The 22,172-nt window shown below is 38.9% G+C and overlaps 1 protein-coding gene and 1 long non-coding RNA gene across 3 annotated transcripts in view; one reads left to right on the top strand and one right to left on the bottom strand.

The window, feature by feature from the left end:
* The window catches only part of PTAR1 (protein prenyltransferase alpha subunit repeat containing 1), a 53,249-nt gene extending 38,651 nt beyond the window's left edge, over positions 1–14,598 (bottom strand). For both annotated transcript variants that reach the window (XM_041743526.1, XM_041743527.1), the window contains exons 1-2: positions 14,353–14,598; positions 3,641–3,810 (exon numbers count right to left, since the gene is read on the bottom strand). In XM_041743526.1, the coding sequence (XP_041599460.1) occupies positions 3,641–3,810; positions 14,353–14,438 (256 nt within the window). In that variant the 5' untranslated portion in view covers positions 14,439–14,598. The remainder of the gene's footprint in view (positions 1–3,640; positions 3,811–14,352) is intronic.
* Positions 14,599–14,641: 43 nt separating this feature from the next.
* On the top strand, positions 14,642–21,916 carry LOC121484928. The gene is made up of 4 exons (XR_005986157.1): positions 14,642–14,775; positions 18,796–18,928; positions 19,558–19,904; positions 21,862–21,916. It is a non-coding gene; the product is annotated as an uncharacterized LOC121484928 (long non-coding RNA).
* The last annotated feature ends 256 nt before the right edge of the window (positions 21,917–22,172 follow it).

Here is a 22,172-nt window from a genome sequence, read left to right as displayed (position 1 = left end):
GTGGCACTAAACCGCTGGGCCACCGGGGCTGCCCAAGTTCATCCGAATTTTAAATGTTTATCCAACTTATGAAAAAGTTTAAGAAACATTACATAAGCCCAAACAAAACCTATCTGTGGGCCTATGTCAGCCTGGTGCTGAGAATACACAACCTTTGATGCTGAAAGCAGAACAGAGGAAAAAGCTGGTGATGAAGGCTGGGTACAGATTGTGAAGGCCATCAAATACCATGCCAAGGTGTTTGAACTCTCCCTGGACCCAGCAGGTATCATGAAATAAGCTGCACAGATATGTATTTCAGAAAAGCATCTCTCAAACTATGTTTGCAAGAAGTGTCCCTGGAAAGTGTTGTTTGAAATGACTGGCTAGTGGCACGATGGACATGAATTATGGAAGAGTCTGAAAACAGGGTAGACCAGCTATGAGGTAATCACATTTGCCCAGCTGAGAAAGAAGACATGAAGAGCAGAAGACGGCTGTTAAAGAGAGAGCACAGTTGGCAGAGGCTGTGAGAAGGGAGCAGTGAGGGAAAACGATGGGATGGCATACTTGGAGCCAGTCTAAGTGTGGAACAGAGCTGTACTTGGTCAGGACTCTAATGCTGTGAACTTCTGCTGCTTGTTTTTGTCATGGATTCTCAAAAATCAGAATTATAGTATCATTTCTCTCCCAAACCAAATATGGTTACTACTGTAGCAGAGTTAAAAAATATCAGTCTCTAAGTAACTAACAGGGATGCTGCGAAGGTTAACTCTGGTGTTATGGTTATACCTGACTGACTACAGGGTGTCCAGATTAAACATTATTAAACATTACTTCTGAGTGTGTCTGTGAGGGTATTTCCAGATGAGATTAGCATTTAAGTCAGTAGACTCCATGAAGGAGACTGCCCTCCCCAATGTAGGTGGGCATCATCCAATCTGTTGAGGACCTGTATACGACGAAAGGAGGAAGCAGGTCCTTGCCTCTTTTTTGCTTCCTGTCTGTCTGCTTGACTTGGAACATCTCTTCTAATCCTTTTTGGCCTTTTGGACTGGGATTTAAACCTTTGGCTCCCCTGAGTCTGAGGTCTTCAGACTCAAACTAAATTTTATCACTGGGTGTCTTGGGTCTCCAGCTTGAAGAAAGCAGACTGTGGGACTTCTCAGCCTTCATAATTATGTCAGCCAATTTGTCATAATAAATCTCTTTATACAAAAAGTTTTCTAGTGGTTTCTCTGGAGAACTCTAACCACTACAGATGGCTTCCAAACATCTAAGGAATTCAGCACATTAATGAGAGCATGAACTCAGTTTGGTTAAAAAAGAAAAAAAAAAAATCCATCCCAAGAATAAAAGTCACCTTCAGTTACAGAATACATTCCTAGGTGATACCTACGATTTGGGGACAATCAATCACATAGACACTGACATTTCTGAAATACCTACACTGAGAGCTTTCTTCATTTGCTCTTCTTATATGTTTTCTACAAAAACAGCTTTAAAGGTACAGCATTTTCACGACTGCTTTTTCCTAATATTTTTTTTTTTCTTAGCAATATTTACCTCTGTGTGATAACTACTTCAGTTCACAAGTTTGGTAGAATTTTCTTATGTTAGTCAGCGTTTTCAGGTATCTTTTTTTTTTTTTTTTTTGTCATTTCTTCACGGAAGAAATTCACTTCCATATTTTTACTGTTAATACACAACCTGAGTAGTATGTGATACCACACCGAACTATGCAATAACCACCTACTGAAAAAGTGAAATAAAAAAGTGTTTGCACAAGTATATAGGTTGATCTTCTTCCTGGGTCTTCTTGGGCCTAACAAGATTAAAACTTAGTGATGAGAAGACTCAGCAAAGCCTGCAGTACAGTGTCCAGAGAAACAAGACACAGGGAAATAGAAAAAACTAGAAGGCTACAGGGAGAGGGCAGGCTGGGCTAACACGCATGAATGCGTAAAAAATAATGATCTGAAACAACATTAACAGTAGCCTTTGACATTTTAAAATTCGTACTGTTTCTTCTCTACTACAAGAGCATCATCATTCTGTCTCCCCACCTCCCTAAGCTTGTTATGTACTGGCTCAATTATACATTTTTGTGCACCAGAACACACACAATATATCTGTGTTTGGCAAAAAAAATAAAACAAAACAAAACAAAAACAAAAACATTTGATGGGATTCATATGGGTGTTATTTTGTACCTTAATGTTACTGAAACTTACCATAGATTTCATAATCAAACTATCTACTTTAGGGGGTTGGAAGGGAGAATGAAAGAGGGCCTAACAACGGATAAATATTCTTACCTTTAAATTTATGGCTAAACTTATACCTTTGGGTTTATACCACAAACTTAAGCTATGCCATAAACTTAAGCATAGCTTTATAAGAAATATGTATCAGAGGACTAATTGAATGAAACACAAAGAAAACAGAAATTATTTCACACTAAATCTTCAAGTCAGAGCCCTTTTCTATTGGTCTAGACAGGGAAAAGTGTTATTATGACAGTATGTTAGGACAATGATAAGAAGAATACAAGGAAATCAGTATGTCATGGCTTTGGCGACACTCCACAAAGAGATTGTTTTTCACCCAACTGTAAGCTTCTTGAGTAAAGACAACATGTATTATTCATCTTTTTATCCCCACAGTACTTAGAACACTTCTGGTATGAGTAGGCTCATGGTAATGGCTACCAAACTGGTAATTAAAATTCTCTAGGAAACAAAGTTCTTATTCAAATTAGCCTCCAGGCATACTGAGCACTTCGGAAGGTACCGGCTGTATGTGGGAAGGGGCAGCTTTACAAAAACCATTAAGAACCCAGTTTTGGAGGAGTACTCTACTTTTTTTTGTTGTTTTAAATCTAAAAAGTAAAAAAAAAAATAAAAAAAAATAAATCTAAAAAGTAAAGGGAATTTGTGTACATGGAGACTTAATAACACATATGGGGAAAAGCTAAGAAAAGAGACTGGGTAAGATGAACTGAGACTGCCCCATTCAGCAAAGAACTGTCTCAGAAGAGCAAAAGAAGTGAATGCTCGGACGGTTTTCTTACGTTTATATCAGCATAGGAAGAGGACCCAGAGGGTGGAAGCTCAATTGGGATTCACAGCACAATAGTACCTCCCATAAATCACTGAGCTGGTTCATAGTGTAACTTCCATCATTATGCCTCAGTTATCCCATTTGGTCTGCTACCAGAATGAGTTTTATTGCTTATAGAATTCCTAAAGGATAAGAAACCAGAGAAATCTGAGCTTTTAGAGATTGGAGTCATCATCTGTATATTTTTCAAACTTTCTTTTATAGCCATAGGATGGATGTCTTCTTCAAATAAAATTGTATAAACAACCCTAATATATAAGAAAGTTAAAAAAAAAAAAAAAAAGTAAAATCAGAACTGCTCTGATTTACTGTCCCGGCTGCAGTAGGTACCCTGGAATCCTGTATCACTATGGATGCAAATTTTGAAAACTACTGACAGGTCCAAACTCATTTGACAGAGAGGTTAAGCTGCCACCCAGGCAGTGAATGAAAGAGCCTGGACTGAAATCTAGCAATGCTAATACCCAGAGAAAGTTCTTCTCCGCACAGTCCATGCTGTTTCTAGAAAACAAAGGAAGAGAACAGAGTTCATACTTACCGTCTTTGTTTAGCCATTGCTTTCTCGTTCTGTACAAAAGGAGCTTGTTGTGGACATATGGTAAGAGGAACTTGACACACCAGCTCTCCACACCAAGTTTGTTTTCAACCAGGACTATGGGACTCCGGTTATACCTAGCTTCAGGACATGGGATCAGGCCAATTTCATCTCTTAAATAGTAAAACAAAAGGAAGAATTAAGAATAAGACTACTAGTTTTTTAAACATTTTTCCAATACTACAGAATATTAAAAAGAAAAGTAACATATTTCCCTTTCTTTCTTTTTTGTAAAGATTTATTTATTTATTGGTGGGGGGGGAGGGGCAGAGGTAGAGATTCCTCAAGCAGATTCCCTGCTGAGCCATGGAGCCTGATGTGGGGTTCAATCCCAGGACTCTGAGATCATGGCTTGAGCCAAAAACAACAGTTGGACATTTAACCAACTGAGCCACCTAGGTGCCTCCATATTTCCCTTTCTTAAAAATATTATTTAGCTCATGTGCTGGGTTAGTAGAAATTTTTTTTTTAAGTTTTTCAATATACACAGGAGTACAGGAAAATTAGTATGCTGACTTCCTCTGGACTAAAATGAAAATTGGTCTAATCTTTGGATGGATTTGAAAATGTCTTTCAAATTTTTAAATTGCATATATTCAGAGCCTCAGCAGTTCCACTGTTCAGAAATTATCCCATGCCAAAATAGTCAATAGGATGTTCACTGCAACACTGCAACAAAACTGGAAACAATCTAAATATATATGGATATAAGATTGGTATAATAAATATGGCTAATCCATGTGGTAGAGGTATACAAAAATGAGGCAGATCTGCAAATGCTGGTATGGAAAAGATGCCAAGATATATAAAACCAGAAAAAGAGCAAAATACCAGTGTATGGCATAAAGCATATTGTATAATTTTTTTAAAAAAAGGTTTCCAAGAAATTTTAGAGGAGACAACAAATTTTTTCATACAGTTTAAATTTTCTGATCATATGTATATATTATTTCTATCTGTAAAAAATGTCAACAAATGTACTTAGGCTTGCCTAGTAATGTATGTGTAACAGATAACAAAAGTTATCTGGTCAATGAGATTGTGGTCCATTTTTTCTTCTGTATAATCTTTTTTATACTTCATTGAATTAAAAAAATAAACATGCTGGTAAGTGCTGTTAAAATACAAAATATATTTCAGAATTTAGGTCATTTACCTTTAAGGTGGCATCTATGTCCTTCAATCTGCCTCAACTTAAATTGAAAATTTACATTTGAGGCAGAGATTTAACAATATGTACAGCAGCTGACTTACACAGTAAAGGAACCAACAAACATAAAAATGGTTTTGCAAAACCTGCATACACCTTTCAAATACAAAGATATTTTTTGATAACCGCCTGCTTAAAAAAAAAAATTAAAAAACTGGTAACTAGAGGAGTTTATGTATGACACTACCCATTACATCCTTGGGATTCCCCAACCAAGAACACAGTACTTTGGTAGATATAAGAAGGGGAAACAGGTACAATTTTAGGTTATAAGAAAAGCCCTCTTTTTTTGTTAGGCCACCATTACAAATTGGTGGGAGGCTCTGAAATTAAAATAGAATCTCTCCTGGAAACTCTACACTAGACAGCTCAGAGGTAACCTACTTTCTACTGATCATTAATGACACACAGATACATCAATAAACGGGTACTCTAGGGGTTAGGTCACTAACCATTCTTTCAAGCTGATTTCACTTGAAGTAGATTTTGAGACCCAAGACTTTTTGTCCTGACAAATGGCTCAAATGATTCAGAGGTGTTTTGATTATACCACATCAGGACTATCTAAGCATTTTCTGAATAACACAATGTACCGGGAAATGTGTGAGGTTCTGAAAATGCAAAAATGAATAAAACAAGGTGGTGCCAAGCTTCAAAGTGCTGACAGTTTTGATGAAAATTGTATCAATATCTATAATAAAATGTTAATACTTTGCCATTCCAGTCATATAAATAAAGTTTTGTAGGAAGCATGAATCAATGCTGAGAGCCCACTTGAGCTCAACATCCAGTATTTCAAAATGTTTTTGCAATTGTATTTGGTTAATGTGAAGTCTACCTAATTCACCATCAGGACAACCAGCCACATACAGAGCTATCTCTAACACGGGTCTTGAATCTCTGGTATTTTCTGGTATTCAGGTTTTACTATATGAAATAGAACATTTAAAAGTTAAACTAGAATTACAGGAAAAACAACAACAACTCGGCATAATTATTTTGAGAGCCTGTTGTCTGAGATCTAATAACCACTTACAACACCTCAAAGAACTGCCCAAGTCAACAGTATGAATGCTAGAGTAACAAGAATAAACAAGAATCAAAGATCCTACCTTTGGGTACAGTCCATGGGCGGGGGTGGGGGTGGGGGTGGGAAGCAGCAACTTAAAATCATAATGTAAAAATCTGCCTTGTTCATTATTTACGACAAAAATAAAATGTCCTGTTAATAATTCAGTACCTAAATGAAAGGACAGAGCCATCTGCACAAATAAAAAACACACTTCTTTAGTTGGGTACCATTCTTCTGAGAACTAATTTTAAAAAACAAGAATGCCTTGAAAGAGCAGATGCTCAAGAACTGCTCCTGAAAGGCTGATTATCAAGCTTTCAATGATAATATTCAAATAAATCACTGTCAAGGAGTATCACTTCTTGAATCTCTAAAGGAACATTATCTCTGATTTCCTTCTAATGCAGTGGGTCCAAGCCCTAGCTGTCATTATTTTACATATTGTATATTTACATATACATATTTTGTAAATGTATATACATATGTATGTATTTTATACATATACTTATTTTATATATTATATATTTACATATACATATTTGCCATTTATTTTGTCATTATTATGATATATATATTTATTTCATTTGGTGTCTACAGACCTTAATTTCATCATTTGTAAAATGGTGGAATTGTATTACATCATTAAATAAGGAAAATGGACTGCTAGGTCTCCTCCAGCTTTTTAATTCTGACTGAGAAACCTGACAGTTATTCTCATGGAGGGAGAATGACAGTGGCCATATCAGGGAATGTAAAGCACTAGGGAAAACAAAGCATGAAAAGAGAGGTAGCAGGATATAGACTAAAGTGCTCCGTCTTCCAAGATCCAGGGTCCTAGCTAGCCTCCTCACCACTGACAAATGGGAATGTGGCAAAGTCACCTGTCATCGGTATCCTTATCTGAAATACAGGAATAATGCCTGTTAGGAAGAGCAAATGGTACAAGGTAAGAATGTGGAAAGCTATGAAGTGACAGGCAAAGATGAAGTGTATTATTTAAAACTCAGTTAAGAGCCTGAGGCCAACCAGAAAAGTTATTTGATTAACAGGTGGGAGGGTGAAGCAAAAAAGTTAAGCTTTTGTCAAGCGATTCGACCCTAAAATACAACACTTTGCTGCTTCCTAAAAATACAGCCTATACTATATAAAGATAGGTAGGTCAGTAAGCTTCCAAATAACAGAGTATTTGACTTCAGATTTCTCCTAAGCTGAGTCCCTCAGGTCATAGTCCACTTTTTTTCAGACAACTTAGAATAGGATTCCAGAATCATTTTAAAATTGGAAGGAACCTCATTCCCCCAGTATCGCATTTTATCAGACAAGGAAACTAAGGTCCACTGGGGTTATGATGATTATCCAAGGTTACATTGCTAATGTTAAGTTAAAAATCTGGATCTCTAAAAAAAAAAAAAAAAAAAAAAATCTGGATCTCTTAATAGTAAGCCCAAAACCCATGACACTAAAGATAAAAACATGAGTGAAAGCAAGCAGGATTTATTTAAATTAATTCCTTCTACATTTCTAGCTATTGAAATTCTAATTTCATAGGCAAGAAACATTAAAAGACTCAAGAGAAAAAACAGTCTTTTTGTCCTTCTACACCACTGTTTGGATATGCATCCTTTCTTTCTAAATGTTTTACAAAAGTGGAATTACAGTAGACATACACTCCACTACAATCCTTTCACCCTCTCATTTATTTATATTTAAATTCAAGTTAGTTTACTAGAGTATGTGGGACCCAGGAAATTTAACAAAAATCCCCTACCCCTGGACAAGCAGAGCAGGACTAACTCCATTTTGTGCTGCACCCGCCACCTCCTGTATGACCCCCACAAGACATTATTGCTTAAGGTGCTGCCCCACCCTAGTCAAGCCGCTGGGCGCACCCTAATCAGAAATCGGCTCATAACAATGTAACCCCGCCTTGTGCCCACCTTGTGCCCACCAAAACTGCGCTGCGCCCGATGGTTTCTGAGCAAAATAATAGGCCAGCTCAAATGGATACTATAGGGTAAAATGTAATTCAATCGGCCACCTGCCTGTGGACCAACATGACTGCAACTTTCTGCCTATGTTACAATCCCATTGGCCACTGGCCCCTATAAAGCTGCTATGCCTCTTAGTCTCGGGGTCCAAGTCCCTGCCCCGCGGTGTCGGGTATACTTGGACCCAAGCTCAAGCTTGTAAATAAAACCCTCGTGTGTTTGCATCGGTGTCGGCATCTTGGTGGTTTCTCGGATTCGCAATCTTGGGCACAACAGAGTACAGTATTGGTTTTAAGAGTAAAATTTAGTGATTCATCATTTACATACAACACCCAGTGCTCATTACATCAGGTGCCTTCCTTAATGCCCATCATCCAGTTACCCCATCCCCCCTCCGACCACCCCTCCAGGAACCCACCGTTTGTTCTCTATATTTAAGAATCTCTTATGATTTGCCTCCCTCTGTTTTTATCTTATTTTATTTCTCCTTTCCTTCCCCTATGTTCATTTGTTTTGTTTCTTAAATTCCACATGAGTGAAATCACAGGACATTTGTCTTTTCCTGACTGACTTATTTCGCTTAGCATAATACACTCTAGTTCCATATACATTGTTGCAATCTTACCACCCTTTTTAAAAACTAACAATTCACATTAAACATCTTCCTACATAATTAATTTTTATATTTTTAATGGCTGCAAGGAGTGTTCTATAAATACCAAATACATCTCCCATTTCCTTGTGAAATAATGTTACAAGAGAAATTTCTGACTCTTTTGCTACCACCAAAACACAGTCTTTTATATTTTTAGGTTTCGGGCAATTTAGATTCCTGATATTTAACAAGGACACTCAAATAACTACCTGCAGTAACAACGTCATAGGATTTTTAAAGACACGAAGGTCTGGGATGATGAAAAAGTTCTAATATTCTCAAGGAGACACTATGAGGCTTGCTTTTTTAGGTTACTTTTGAAGGCTGCTCCAAAAACACAGCAAAATGGAATGAACCAACACATTAACTTAAAAAGATCATACACAGCATGCATGGTACAGCTTTCTGAGTGCTTCACAGTGGGGATCCACTGACTTCCAAATGAAGTTCAAAGTTCATGTAACACTGATCCTGACTTTGTTCTTCAAGTTTAGACAGCTTCCCTTGTCAGCACTTTTCAGAAACATCATCAATTACAGTAGGCTCACACATTATTTTCAAAAGTAGTATCACCCAGTTTCCCTTTTAGGAGGGAAGAATGGCCCCCAAATACTAAACTGAACCTGTAATGTGGATGACTGCATAGAAAACACAGCCCAAGGATTCAGGTACAAATCTTCTTAATCTAATAGTTATTTCGGGAGTACCAGGGTGGCTCAGGTGATTAAGCATCCCACTCTTGATTTCAGCTCATGTCATGACTCAAGTCGGGTTCTATGCTCAGCTTGGAGTCTGCTTGAGATTCTCTCCCTCTCTCTCTGCCCTTCCCCACTCATGTTCTTGCTCTCTCTCAATACATAAATAAAAATCTATTAAAATAAGTTTGTTTTCCCATTTAAATGGAATTCTTTCCAGAATGACTAAAAAGAAAGTTAGCAAAATACCTAAAGGAACTGATCCTTTCATATTGATAATTAAAACTTTGATGGTGATTAAATTAAGGTATTTCAGAAACCACAGGCTTTCTCAATTCTGAAGAGTACTAACGGTGTATCGCTGAAATTATATATAGCTGGCTTATTTTAAAAACAGCCACAAAAATTGCTACTGCCTATTGAGTGTTATGTGCAGTACTCTGTATTTCATTTATTCATTTATTTCACACAATCTTACAAAGTAGGAATTTTAACCCATTTTATAGATGAAGAAAGAGTCTTAACTACCAGTCCCTAACTGACAAGCCAAGATTCAAATCCAGGACTGTCAGATTCTAAATCCAAACTTTTACAACAATACTCTTATTTAAATAGATTAAAAAATCAAGTGTAAGGAGACAATTAAGCCTTGGGGTTTCTTATTCTTCACTCCCACTTAAAGATGTGCCTTTCCTTACTACTCCTTTACTCCAAAATTTCCAGTGGGGCCTTTGCACTCCCTAGGAAGTCTATTTTCCCTGAGCCAACTCTTATCCATCCCTCATGTCCCAATTTAATTGCAATTTCCTCAAAAGACTTGTTTTGAGCTTCTCCGATATATTAGGCCCCTCTGTTATTATTCCTTCAAAGTATCCTTATTCTTTCAGGTTCTTTTTATATTCTGTGTGTAGATTTGTTCCAATGGGCCAGGGACCAGGTGTGGTATGTTTACCAATCTTTACCCCACTTCTAGCCTGCATACCCAGAGACTAGAATTCTGTCAAATACAGGTGCAAAGAAATTAAGCCACATAGTCTAGGACTTCCATAATTTGACTACCATTTCAATCACATTTTGCTACTCTGGGTTAATTTATAGTTTCGTGTAGAGGTCTATGGCTCTCCCTCTGAAACTCTAAATCCTACCCAGCATTCAATGTTCAGCTAAAAACCCACCTCCCCTAAGGGTCCTGGCCTAGCCATACAAAGCCTTCCTCCCATGCCTAACACACTCACACAGCACTTGCTCACCACGCTGCTAGTCCAGCCTTTATCACCACCTGCTTTGCAAGGTTAATTTACTGCTCATGCAAGTGGGTCTCACTTCTCCATCTAAAGCTACCCTGTGCAATACAGTGGTTACCAGGCATATATGGCCACTATGTATAAGTCAATTCACATTAAAAATTTTTTTAATTCAGTTGTTCATTCACATTAGCCATATTTCAAGCACTTAATAGCTAAATATAGCTAGTGACTACCATACTAGGCAGCATAGACATAGGATAATTCCACCATCACAGATATTTCTGTGCCGTGAGTATAAGAACTGTATTTCATACTTCTTCGTATCCTATACTGTGAGGGTAAGTACCTACATCATCTCATAAACAGTGAGGGTTCAATAAACATTTTAAACCGTAACAACAACAACAACAAAAAAAAAACCCTTGGTGGGTAAGAGACCTTTGACATGACCCTAATAACACCATAAACAGCTGTCTTCCACATTAGCATGGGTCTATACATTAAGCTATTGCTGGTCCCTGGGTCAAGCCTTCAGCTGTTGTTCCAATGGTATTTTCCAAGAGTCAACCATACAAACAACATTTGTATGGTATTTTTCAATTTATGAAGTACTTCACATTCAGTTATTCAGTTGGCTGGTATGGTTTTCTGAGGAATACAGAAATTCAGGTTAAATCTAATATTTACTTAGTGGCAGCTAAGGGCCAGATATTGTGTGAGGAGATTTACCTGTGTTTTCATCAACCTCAATAGAGCAAGAGGAAAAAGAGGTTGACAGAGGGTAACCTATGCATATCTACCAGTAACAAAATCCACATCTTAACCAATGTGTGTTCGACAACTCCTGGCGAAGCATTTTTATAGAAACAAAGTCAATATGTTTAATGGAGTGAATAATGTCTAATAAAATTAGTTGTCTATCTTGTGTTTGAAGAATAAAGGAAAACAAAAAGAATGAAAAACTTCTTTGTATAGTGCTGAAAAGTGTTATTAGGTAACTAATTTTTGAGATAAACAATGCATTTTTTTCTTTTAATAGAAATATTTAGAAGAGGGTTAGATTAAGGTAAGAAGTATAGGCAATCTTAAAAAATCCAAACCAGAAGACATTTTTAAAGATGCTGTGTGGTGATATTACTGAAGATATTATTATTGTAGGATATATATACTGCAATATGGCTGAAAATTACTATTTAACAGTGAGTTAAGCTATTTAAATTCTTCAGGCCTATATTATGAATCATTTTAAATCATTTCAAATGTTCAACCTATTTCAAAGTTTTATTTATTTTTTTAATGACTTTACTTATTTACTCAGGAGAGACAAAGAGAGAGGCAGAGACATAGGCAGAGGGAGAATCAGGCTCCCTGGAGGGAGCTGGACACAAGACTTGATCCCAGGACTCCGGGATCACAACCTGAGCCAAAGGCAGATGCTCAACCATTGAACTACCCCACGTGCCCCTATTTCAATCTTTTAAATCTTAAACGGCCCAAATGTTTATTAACAATCTTAAATTTTGCATCGATAGCATATTAGGGAGCTTTCACCATGAAAAATATGATTGGGGGGCATTAAAGTCCTTTATGAGTTTCAATAAATATGATCCAGAAAACAGAGATGTGTTCCAAAGTGCACTCAACCAATCAAGCTCAGTTTCTTCAAATAGAAAACACTGATTTAAAAACAAACTAACAAAACATTTGTTTTAGACAAAGAGACAAGTGGGGGAAAGGGGGTAGAGGGTTCAAAAGTGAGGGGAGGCAGAGCGCTAAGCAGGGAGCCTGTTGCAGGGGCAGAGCTCAATCTCAGGAACTGGAGAGATGGAAAGATCATGACCTGAGCTGAAACCAAGAGTCAGAGGCTTAACGCACTGAGCCACCCAGGCACTGCTGATGGGCTTTTTCAATCTATCTCAAAGAGAAACTATGATTACTGTACTTATTAGGCTTCTTTCCGATCTCTGCTATAATTTCTTCAAGAAAAACAACATCAATGATGAGAAAAATAGGCCCTTCACTTATCCAACTGTTTTTTTTTTTTTTGAGGTTGTCTCTTATTTACACAAGTTTTCATTCTCAAAAAAAAAAAGACTGAAAGACTGATATACAAGGCATCAAAGCATTCTTTAAAAGACCCAGTACCCACTATGGTTACTGCCAGGAAATCATTCCAAACACTCATTTTAAAAAAAGGCAGCAGTCACAAGGGGAAAGGAAGTGGACACTGTCAGAGGTGGCAGGTGTGTTTTGAGACCAGCAGCGTTCTGTTTTTAATGAAGCACTATTACAGGTCTCCAATTGTGTGCCACAAGGGAGTGAGACATCTGAGGGCTTAATTTTTTAAGCATCACTTTGAAGGAAAAGAACACTTCATTTAGATGTAGGTTTGGTACCTCCTTTAGGGCGAGAAGCTGAGGGGTTTAAAACAGTTTAAAATGCATAAAGAGAATAATTCATGTGTTCCAGTTTAAAAAATATATATATATAAAAAAAAAACTTCACGAACAATGAGAAAAAGTGGAAATACGGTAATGTAAAATTGGATTCCATGTTTCTTTTTGCGGGGAGGGGGGGGGGAGCAACAATTAAACACTGTTGCTTCTGCTTCTCCATCTTCTTTTGTATACCGTAGACAGAGCTTTTAATAGTTTTTCTTTTCACTCCTTACATTAAAGCATAAGTGTCAGAAAGAATACGGTCTCCTCTGGTACCTTCCGGGAGTACTCCAAGCACCGTGAAAAGGAAGGAGGGAGGGATAAGCGTGTCAGTGCTGTGGTGTCCTACTTAAGAGAGGGCAGCAGTGTCTGGATAGGACAAGAGTTAAAATGTTCCCTGTAACTATGAATCGGATAATGCTAAAATGATAAAAAGTGTCAAGGCTTCATGGGCTATCCAACAGACCATTCCATGCCTCCCAGGACCCCGGGATGTACTGACCTGAGCCAAGCAGACGCTTAACCCACTGAGCCACCCAGCCGCCCCCAGAAGCTACTTTCTCTCGCCCTTTTTAAAGATTTTACTTATTTATTCATGAGACACACACACCGAGGGGCAGAGACACAGGCAGAGGGAGAAGCAGGCTCCTCGCGGGGAGCCCGATGGCGACCCCGGGGTCACGACCTGACCCCGAGGCAGATGCTCAACCGCTGAGCCACCCAGGCGCCCCCAGAAGCGACACTCCTGAGAATGCTCTCCGCTCACCGTGCAAGCGGAATGTTTCACGCGAGTCCCTCCACGGTCTTGGGACAAGCGAGGCGAAAGTCCAAAAAAAAAAAAAAAAAAGGCGCCGCAAACTACCGCTGGCTAGGAAGCTGGCCCCGCCGGGGACGCACGGGCGGAGGGCGACCGCCGACCCCGCGCCGCGTGCCCATCGGCCCGGGATGAACCTCAAGAGGTGCGGCCACAAAGCCGCGGCAGACCCACACCCACCCCGCGCGCGCCCGGCACCTTCCACGGACGGGGGCTGCGGGCGGACCCACGCGTCAAGTGCTCCGAGTTGCGTGAAGTCTAGCGGACGGGTGGGAGCGCGAGCGAAAAAAGTCGCCCGCCGCCGGTCTTCCGAGGTCACTTTCCGGCAGCGGAGAGCGGGCCCTGCGGCGGCCGAGCGCAGCGGGGCCCCGGCCCGCCCCGGCCCGCCCCGGCCCGCCCCGGCCCCCTCCGGCCCGCCCCGGCCCCCTCCGGCCCCCTCCCGCGAGGGGCGCGCGGGCCGGGACGTGCCCCCCGCCGGCCCGCTCGAGGCCCGGCCCCGCCCCCGCCCCGCCGACCCCCGCCGGGCAGCGACTCACATGTGCGGATTCCTCCTGAAGGCGTTGGTGATGTCCTTCACCACCCGCTGCACCAGCACCGCCACCTCCTCGCTCGTCTCGGCCATGTTGGCGGCGGCCGCGGCGGCTCGGGCGCGCCTCCGGGAGAGCGCCGGGCGGCCGGCGGGACTTGTGCGGGGAGCGCGCGCGTGTGCGCCGGTTTGGCCGCGCCCCCGCCCCGGCCCCCGACCCGGCCCCCGCCCCCGCCCCCGCCCCCGCCGCCGCAGCCGCCGCCGCCGCCGCCGCCGCCGCCGAGCACTTCCGGGTCACGCCGCCGGCGGCCGGGGCGTGGCGCTCGCTGTCCTTGCAGGGCTGCGGCTCCCCTCCCCCGGCGGGTCCCGGGCTTTCGCTGGTAGCTGAGGTTCTGAGAAGCGTCCGGGAAGATGCGGCAGGTTCCCTGGCAAAGTTAGTTGAGGTCGCTGTGTTGCACATTTTATTGTAATTCCTGGCTCACTCGGGGCCGAAGACGGACGGGTGCTCAAGCCTGAAGCCTACGCCCTCCCCTTTCCCGGCCTCCCGGTCGCTCTCCGGTTGGGGGAACCGGCCAGTCCCGCGAGCTAACGCTGCACGGTGCAACTGGGGGCAGGCCCTCCCGGGGGGGAGTCCCCGGGCGCCAGCCGAGCCTCCTCGCGGTGGTGAGACCGTGCCGGTGACCTCTCCACCCGGGCGTCAGCTCCGGCCCCTTCGAGCCATTTAAAAAAATAAAAAATAAAAAATGTAATGCATGCATTAAAGGAAGAAAACGGAAAATTTAAGTCACTTGCCACCTGGATACAAGGAGCAGAACGTACAGAAGTCTTTCTTAGATTTTTCTGCATTGAGTGGACTTCATTTTGTCCATCATTTGGCGCGCTTTGCATGTTGCATGTCAGTTTTAGCTTATTCAAAGTGAGAAAACCAAGACCTTGAAGTTTGCTCTTTAAGTGGCCCTTAACCTTGCTAACGAATAATTTTTGTGAGGAGAGCTAGCTTCGTAGTTCATTTGGGTTTTGAAATGCCATAATTTTTGTAGATTAGATCTCCCTTCTTCCCTCTTCTGTGATAGGAAAATCTAGGTGCCTATGATTTCAGTTCTTTTTACTTAATCCTTGAGATCTGAATCTTTTTTATAAAAAAGACTTTTATATATTTTTAAAGATTTTATTTATTCATGAGAGACAGAGAGAGAGAGAGGCAGAGACACAGGCAGAGGGAGAAGCAGGCTCACTTGTAGGGAGCTGGATGCAGGACTCATCGCAGGGCCTCAGGATGACCACCTGAGCCAAAGCAGATGTTCAACCGCTGACCCACCCAGGCATCTCTAGAAACTTTTTTAGAGCAAGCTCATAGTCTTTTTAATGTGGAATAATGCAGTGCATTTGAAGTAGGGATGATGATTGTGAAAGTAAAAACCATACATTGATTGCAAGATTCATAAAGCATCGAATGAGAAATAGGAATGATATTTATGGGTGTATGTAGTGGACAGTACTCCCTGGGGGTATGTTTGTAAAGGTTAGACACTGCTGTATGGACACTGGCCTTTTTGTTTTAAAAGAAATGAAATAGAAGTTTCATGAAATTGTATGAAAGCAAGATGGGACAAGTTTGAATTAGTAAAATCAAACAAACCTTAACCTATTGACAAGTTCTGGCATGAGGCTGAAGCGACTGAATGGGTGTTTAGATTCCCAGGCCAAGGATTAGGTCAAATATCCCAATAACTCTTAAGAACGTGATACCAATTCTCAAATGGTTTGTGTTACAACTGGTAAGGCTTCTCCCTCTTCACTTCTAGGTTTACATCCTTTCCTAATAAAAGTGGAATATAAATCCTGACTTTTGGGGGCATCGCCCTCAAAAATATAAAATTTTTTTCAAAGACTATTTTTATCTTAGAAATTAGTGAGATTTTAAAATTTCACTCTCAAAAAAAATAAAATAAAATAAAATTTCACTCTCATAGATTTTACAGTGAAGAAACCTATAGTTTATCCTTATATCCTGAAGCCGACTGATGTTCGAGAAAGATAATTCCTCTCTATGGTTCTCTTTATGCCCTCCCCACATGCATATACCACGTACATGTACATATATCCTCTTTGTACTCATTTGGAAGGCATGAATTATATGTCTCGTTTTTTTTCTAAGAGTCTATCAATTATTAAGGAGCTATGTTAGAACTCAATTTTTTTTTTAGAACTGCAGCCTTTTAGAATTGTGATCTAACACAAATTTTGCATATAAGGAAGTAGATTCAAAGAAGTTCAGAATTGAAGTTCATGAGACTTTATTATGATCTGTATATATGTAAGAAAAGGATATGATAAATTTAGCATGATTTGTTGAAGGACTCAAAGATATATATTTAGGCATCTGCAAAATATATTTACTTTTAAACACTGTCAATAGCTTAAATGCCCAACATTGAGAATTAAGTAAATTACAGTAACTTTGTAAGTTGAAATACTAGTCATTTAAAAGCACATTGAAGCTAGAAGAATATATACCAAACTCTTAGTGGGAGATACATTTATGGAGGATTTTCACTTTCTGAGTGACACAACAAAGTACAATTTTTGTAATTTAAGAAGAATTTTTTTAAAGTGTTAATAAAAACATACTCGTTAGCTATCTCATGCATATTTTCTTAGAGACGTATTGATTTTTAAGTGACTTTAAGTGACCTCTGATTATCATTCATGTATCTGTAAGTATATTTTGACAACCTCCACCTCCACCAGGCTTTTCATACTTTAGAATATTTGATGACGAGGAAAAAGTAGATAAAGTAGATATCTGATGACAAAAAGAAATACCGAAACAGCATACAAGACAACCCTAATTATATATAAAAAACAAATTATAGGGGCACCTGGGTGGCTCAGTGGTTGAGCATCTGCCTTTTGCTTGGGGCATGATCCCAGGGTCCTAGGATTGAGTCCTCCCTCTGCCTATGTTTCTGCCTCTCTCTCTGTCTCATGAATAAATAAATACAATCTTAAAAAAACAAAACAAATTATATCAATGTAATCACATGTATATACATAGTATAATAGACTAGGGGGGATTATAAACTTAAATGTTAACAGTTCTGTACAATAGAATTACTGGAGATAATTAAGACCTGTATACATACTTTATGTTCAGTATGTTCCAAACTTTCTACAGTGAAAAACCTAATGTATATATTGAAGGCCTTGGTAGGAAAGAGGACAGCAAGGTGACTTTAATGACAAGCCCAGTAATTACTTTTGTGAAGAGCCATGAAGAAACTTCTAATGTTTCCATCTTCACTCTATTATTCTACTTCTATCACTCTGTTGTTTATTTACTCTGTTTATTTACTCTGTTTATTTGAAGTCCTTTCCCCATGGTAATGTTGTTTATTTGAAGTCCTTTCCCCATGGTAATGTTGTTTATTTACTCTGTTTATTTGAAGTCCTTTCCCCATGGTAATGTTACACAACATAGAGTGTAAGTAGTACTAAACATATTCTTACCATGTGCTACTATTTACAAAAACAATAAAATTCTTTCCACCACTAAGAAAAAGTAAATGTTCAATTTTAAATGCTTTATGATATTACCATTATAACTATATATAATATGCCAAATTTCAACGTTATCACTATCCTAACATTTAAAATCCAAGAACTTACTAACAAATAGAAGAGAAATAATAATGCTAGTTGAAAAGCTATAATATCAGTGTCTTTTTATGAATTCTTATGAAAAGTCAACAAGAGTAGTAATCATTTTTGAAGTTTTTTTAAAGACCAAGAAAAGGAATAGAAATTAATAAAATTTAAATAACATGTGCATTAAACTTAGGAGGGTTTTGGTATACCCTTTGCCATGGTGTGTGGGTTTATTTTCCCCAGACAACATTTCATAGACAATTAGGTACTTTTTTTTTTTTAAGTCACAAAACCATGAATATGAATGCCATCTATTATACTTAGTTGATATTGCTATCCCTTCATTATTCTAATTGTTGAGAAAAAGATGGTAAAATGCATATATCATCTTTAAACTGTGAAGCACTTTATAAATTATTACTTATTTCTGTGAATAAAGAAAGCCTCATTATGAGTAAATCAGTATTAAACACAATAGTAAACCAAAACAACTCTGAATACTAACTTTCAATGTGAAACTCTGTTGTTTAACATTTTCAAGGGAAATTATTATACTGCGATCGTAATTAACCTGCTACTTAACACATGAAGTTTTTTTAACCTGACAAAGTTGGTAAACGTTATCTAGACGCTAATGATGAAAATGACCTTAAATGTCCAATTAATTAAGCTGATATCAGAATCTGTGAGGATACTAGTTGCATAATAAGGCTTTTGTTGCTGAGTAAGTGATGTTTTATTTTTCTTGACATTTGATAGTTAGAAAATGTTAACCTTTTGCTTTGCCCTCTTCTTCGTACCACAGAGGCCCAGCAGACTGATGATGTAATCTTCAGGAAAGAAGAGAAGAAAATGTCTGAGAGAAACAAGAAAAAGAACCAGTCCAAGACCTGCACGTGGAGCCAGTCCAAGACCTGCATGTGGAAACAGCTAGATAGGTACGTTTCCATGCTCCAATGAATGTTTCTTATGTATCGAAGATGTCAAATTGTGGGACTTTTCTTAGTAATATGCCTTTTATTGGATGGTGAAATGAAAGAAGTTCCCGATTATGAGTACATTCTTAGGGCTCTTTTCTGCTTTATATTTTATTTTTTAGTATAAATATTATAATAATAAAAACTACAGAGTTAGGTTAAAAAATCATAACTAAACATTTAGAAAGTTAGTAAAACTTTCATTTTGATTACAGAAATAGTTCAGTCTGAGACTTCTTCAGTAATTGCCTAAAAGTAAGGCAAAGCTGTACCTCCCCTTCTTTCATCTCACTTACGTGAATTTTTCAGCTCAGATATTTTATCACAAAAACATACCTTATTTCTCCTTTTCTTCCTATTTCCATGTTTTAAGCCAGTGCTGAGACTGATCAAAATTAGCATTAGGTCAAAATCACCCATAGAAGATACTGAACTTTGTTAAATATTGAATTATGCTCTAACTTGATGCTCTAACTTGTAGTATAACATTTATAGAGAAGTAGAGTCCTGTAGTCCAAGTTTTAAGAAGGAATGCCAAGGAATAACTCCCTAATATCTTCTGACTTTAGGCATTTTAATTTCTCTGGTAGGTCTCCCAAATCCTCAGTGATGTGCAAAAAGGACCGTGCAAAAGATGGAATACTGGGTTTATAGAAGGAGAAGGCCAAATACCATTCCTGAGAGGATTAGAGTCCAAGCAGTTGTTCTTATTTATTCCACAAATTTTAGTGAGTGTTGCTTTGTATTGTGCCAACTGTTGGATATACAGTGGTGGAAAAGCAGACATTATTCTTGCCTTCTTGTGGAAATCAGTCTGATAGAAGAGATATACAACATTCAAATAAACACGCAAATATATAACAGCGAATTGTAACATGTGGCACAAAAAGGAACAGCAAAGTACCGTGATACATGTGATCGATGTAATGGTGTAGAGGTAAGTGCATAGCTTTAGACAGTGTGGCCAGGGAAGTCTGTTCTGGGTGGTGACATTTAAGCTGAGACAAGAAAGATGAGAAGGAAAAGCAGGGAAAGAGCCTCACCAGCAGCGGAAACAATGTGTGTGAAGGCTCTAAGAAGAAAAGAGCCTGCATAAGTGTCTCAGGAATTGAAAGAAGGCCAAACTAATAACTTTTACTGACCTAACAGTGTCTGTAAAGTGATTTCAGGTTCAGTCTTGCTGTCATCTGAATGTCAACTATGAGCATGATTGCCTAGCTCCAGTTTTTCTTTCTATATCTTTTGTGTTTTTTATTGTGCTACACTGAGCAGCTCACCATGGACAGCTCACATCACATGGTTATCTGGTATCCCATGGGTCAGATATTTAGTCTTGGGAGCCCAGTAACAAGCCTAGAACTATTTCTCAGAAGGATAATATTTATCAGAACGAGAGGAATAGGCTTTTTTCCCCCAAACTCTAAGGTATTGCCATGATTCTTCTCCCTACCATTGGATCTTCTGGGTCATATGGCCTAAGGTCAGCATGCCCGGAAGCTCTGGGATCCATTCAAAACTATGAGTTACTCATTAAATTACTCAAACTAGAAAATTTCAATAGAGGATATGTTGCCTCCTAAATCCAAAGTGACCCATGTGTCTCTTTCTCAGTGGTGGAGTGTACAAGATGAAGCAACTTGCCCTTCACCCTAATAGAAATATTGTGACTTGCCCCAGATGACTGAACTCTGAGCAACTTCACTATGATGTCAGTTTTAAGGGTTTATCTTCTATGCTCTGTCATCTGTTTTTATCAAGGAATGTAGAATATTTACTACTCACTAAACATGAAGTCAAATACCTCAGAGGAAAGGACTCAAACTGTCATTGTATATTCATAGACTTTTATATTTTTTTCTTGTTTTATATATCAAATGTAATTAACAGTTGTCTTATTAGTACAATATCTTTATCCTTCTACAGAATGTTAACTTCATAAGGGCTAGAACCCTGTTCATCCTGTGTGGTGCAGCAGCCCTGTACCTTGTCTTGCATATAGTGGGCTCCCTACTAGTACTTAAATGAATGGATAGAAGGATGGGGAAAAGTAGTAGAGGACAGAATAGCCAATACAGAGTACAGATACAATAAAGAAGCAGTGGAGGAAGTTACGTAGGAATTTAATCAGAGGCTTAATAATGAGGAAACCTGAGGCCATATTTTAGCAGTGGTAGTTTCTCCGAAAAGTCACATGGAGCCATTGAAAGGGTTTATGCTTCTTTGTTGACATCCACTCATTCTTCACAAGTACTCTCATTACTCTATACTTGGTTTAATTATCCATACCTATGTAAATAAGCACACATATTTGTACATGCATATTTTGAGTTTTATCTTGTGATACAATGAGAGGATCCATTGCATTTTTAATTTTGTTTTCTTAGGACTAGCATATTACATGAACATAATAAGCCCTTCGAGATTGGTTAAATGAATAAACAAAGGCCCAATTAAAATGCTGCCTCTGCTATGAAGCCTTCTTTGATCAGGCAGCTAGAAATGCTCTTCTACCTTCTTAAACTCAACTCCATTGTACTCTGGGTAGTCTTTGCTTTTCCTAGATAGTCTTGTTTTATGGGATTCTCAACTTCATTTTTGTATCCCAACAAGAGTACAGTTTTTTATATGAGGCAGACATTAAGTATTTATTTATTGAATGGAAAAAGAAAATATGTCTACTCTTTTGTTGTTAATGTTATGGATAGCAAAGAATTATGCAATGAAAATAATAACTTAAAATTTATAATTCAGTTGTCATAATTTCCATAGATTTATTTTAGTCTATAATGTTATTTTCACAAATTGAGTAGATGTGGATGGGATAGGAAAACTTGTTTTGGAAAAAGTTATAAATCGTGTAAGTCTTTTAAAAAATCTTTTTTTTTTTTTTTTAGATTTTATGTATTTATTCATGAGAGAGACACAGAAAGAGAGACAGAGACATAGAGGGAGAAGCACGCTTCCTGCAAGAAGCCCAATGCAGGACTTGATCCCTGGATCCGAGATCACGACCTGAGCCAAAGGCAGATGCTCAACCACTGAGCCACCCAGGCATCCCTTTTAAAATCATTTTTAACAGATAATCAAATACCGTGAAGTTCACCCTTTTAAAGTGTAAAATGTAGTTTTTTAAAAAATATAGTTACAAGGTCATACAACCATCACCACTGTGTAATGCAGAACATCTTCATCACCTGCTACTGAA

Source organism: Vulpes lagopus, chromosome 2 (genome assembly GCF_018345385.1).
Source record: "Vulpes lagopus strain Blue_001 chromosome 2, ASM1834538v1, whole genome shotgun sequence".
In the NCBI taxonomy this organism is placed as follows: Eukaryota; Metazoa; Chordata; class Mammalia; order Carnivora; family Canidae; genus Vulpes; species Vulpes lagopus.
The sequence above is the reverse complement of the archived record's forward strand: the minus strand, read 5'-3'. Positions and strand labels throughout refer to the sequence as shown.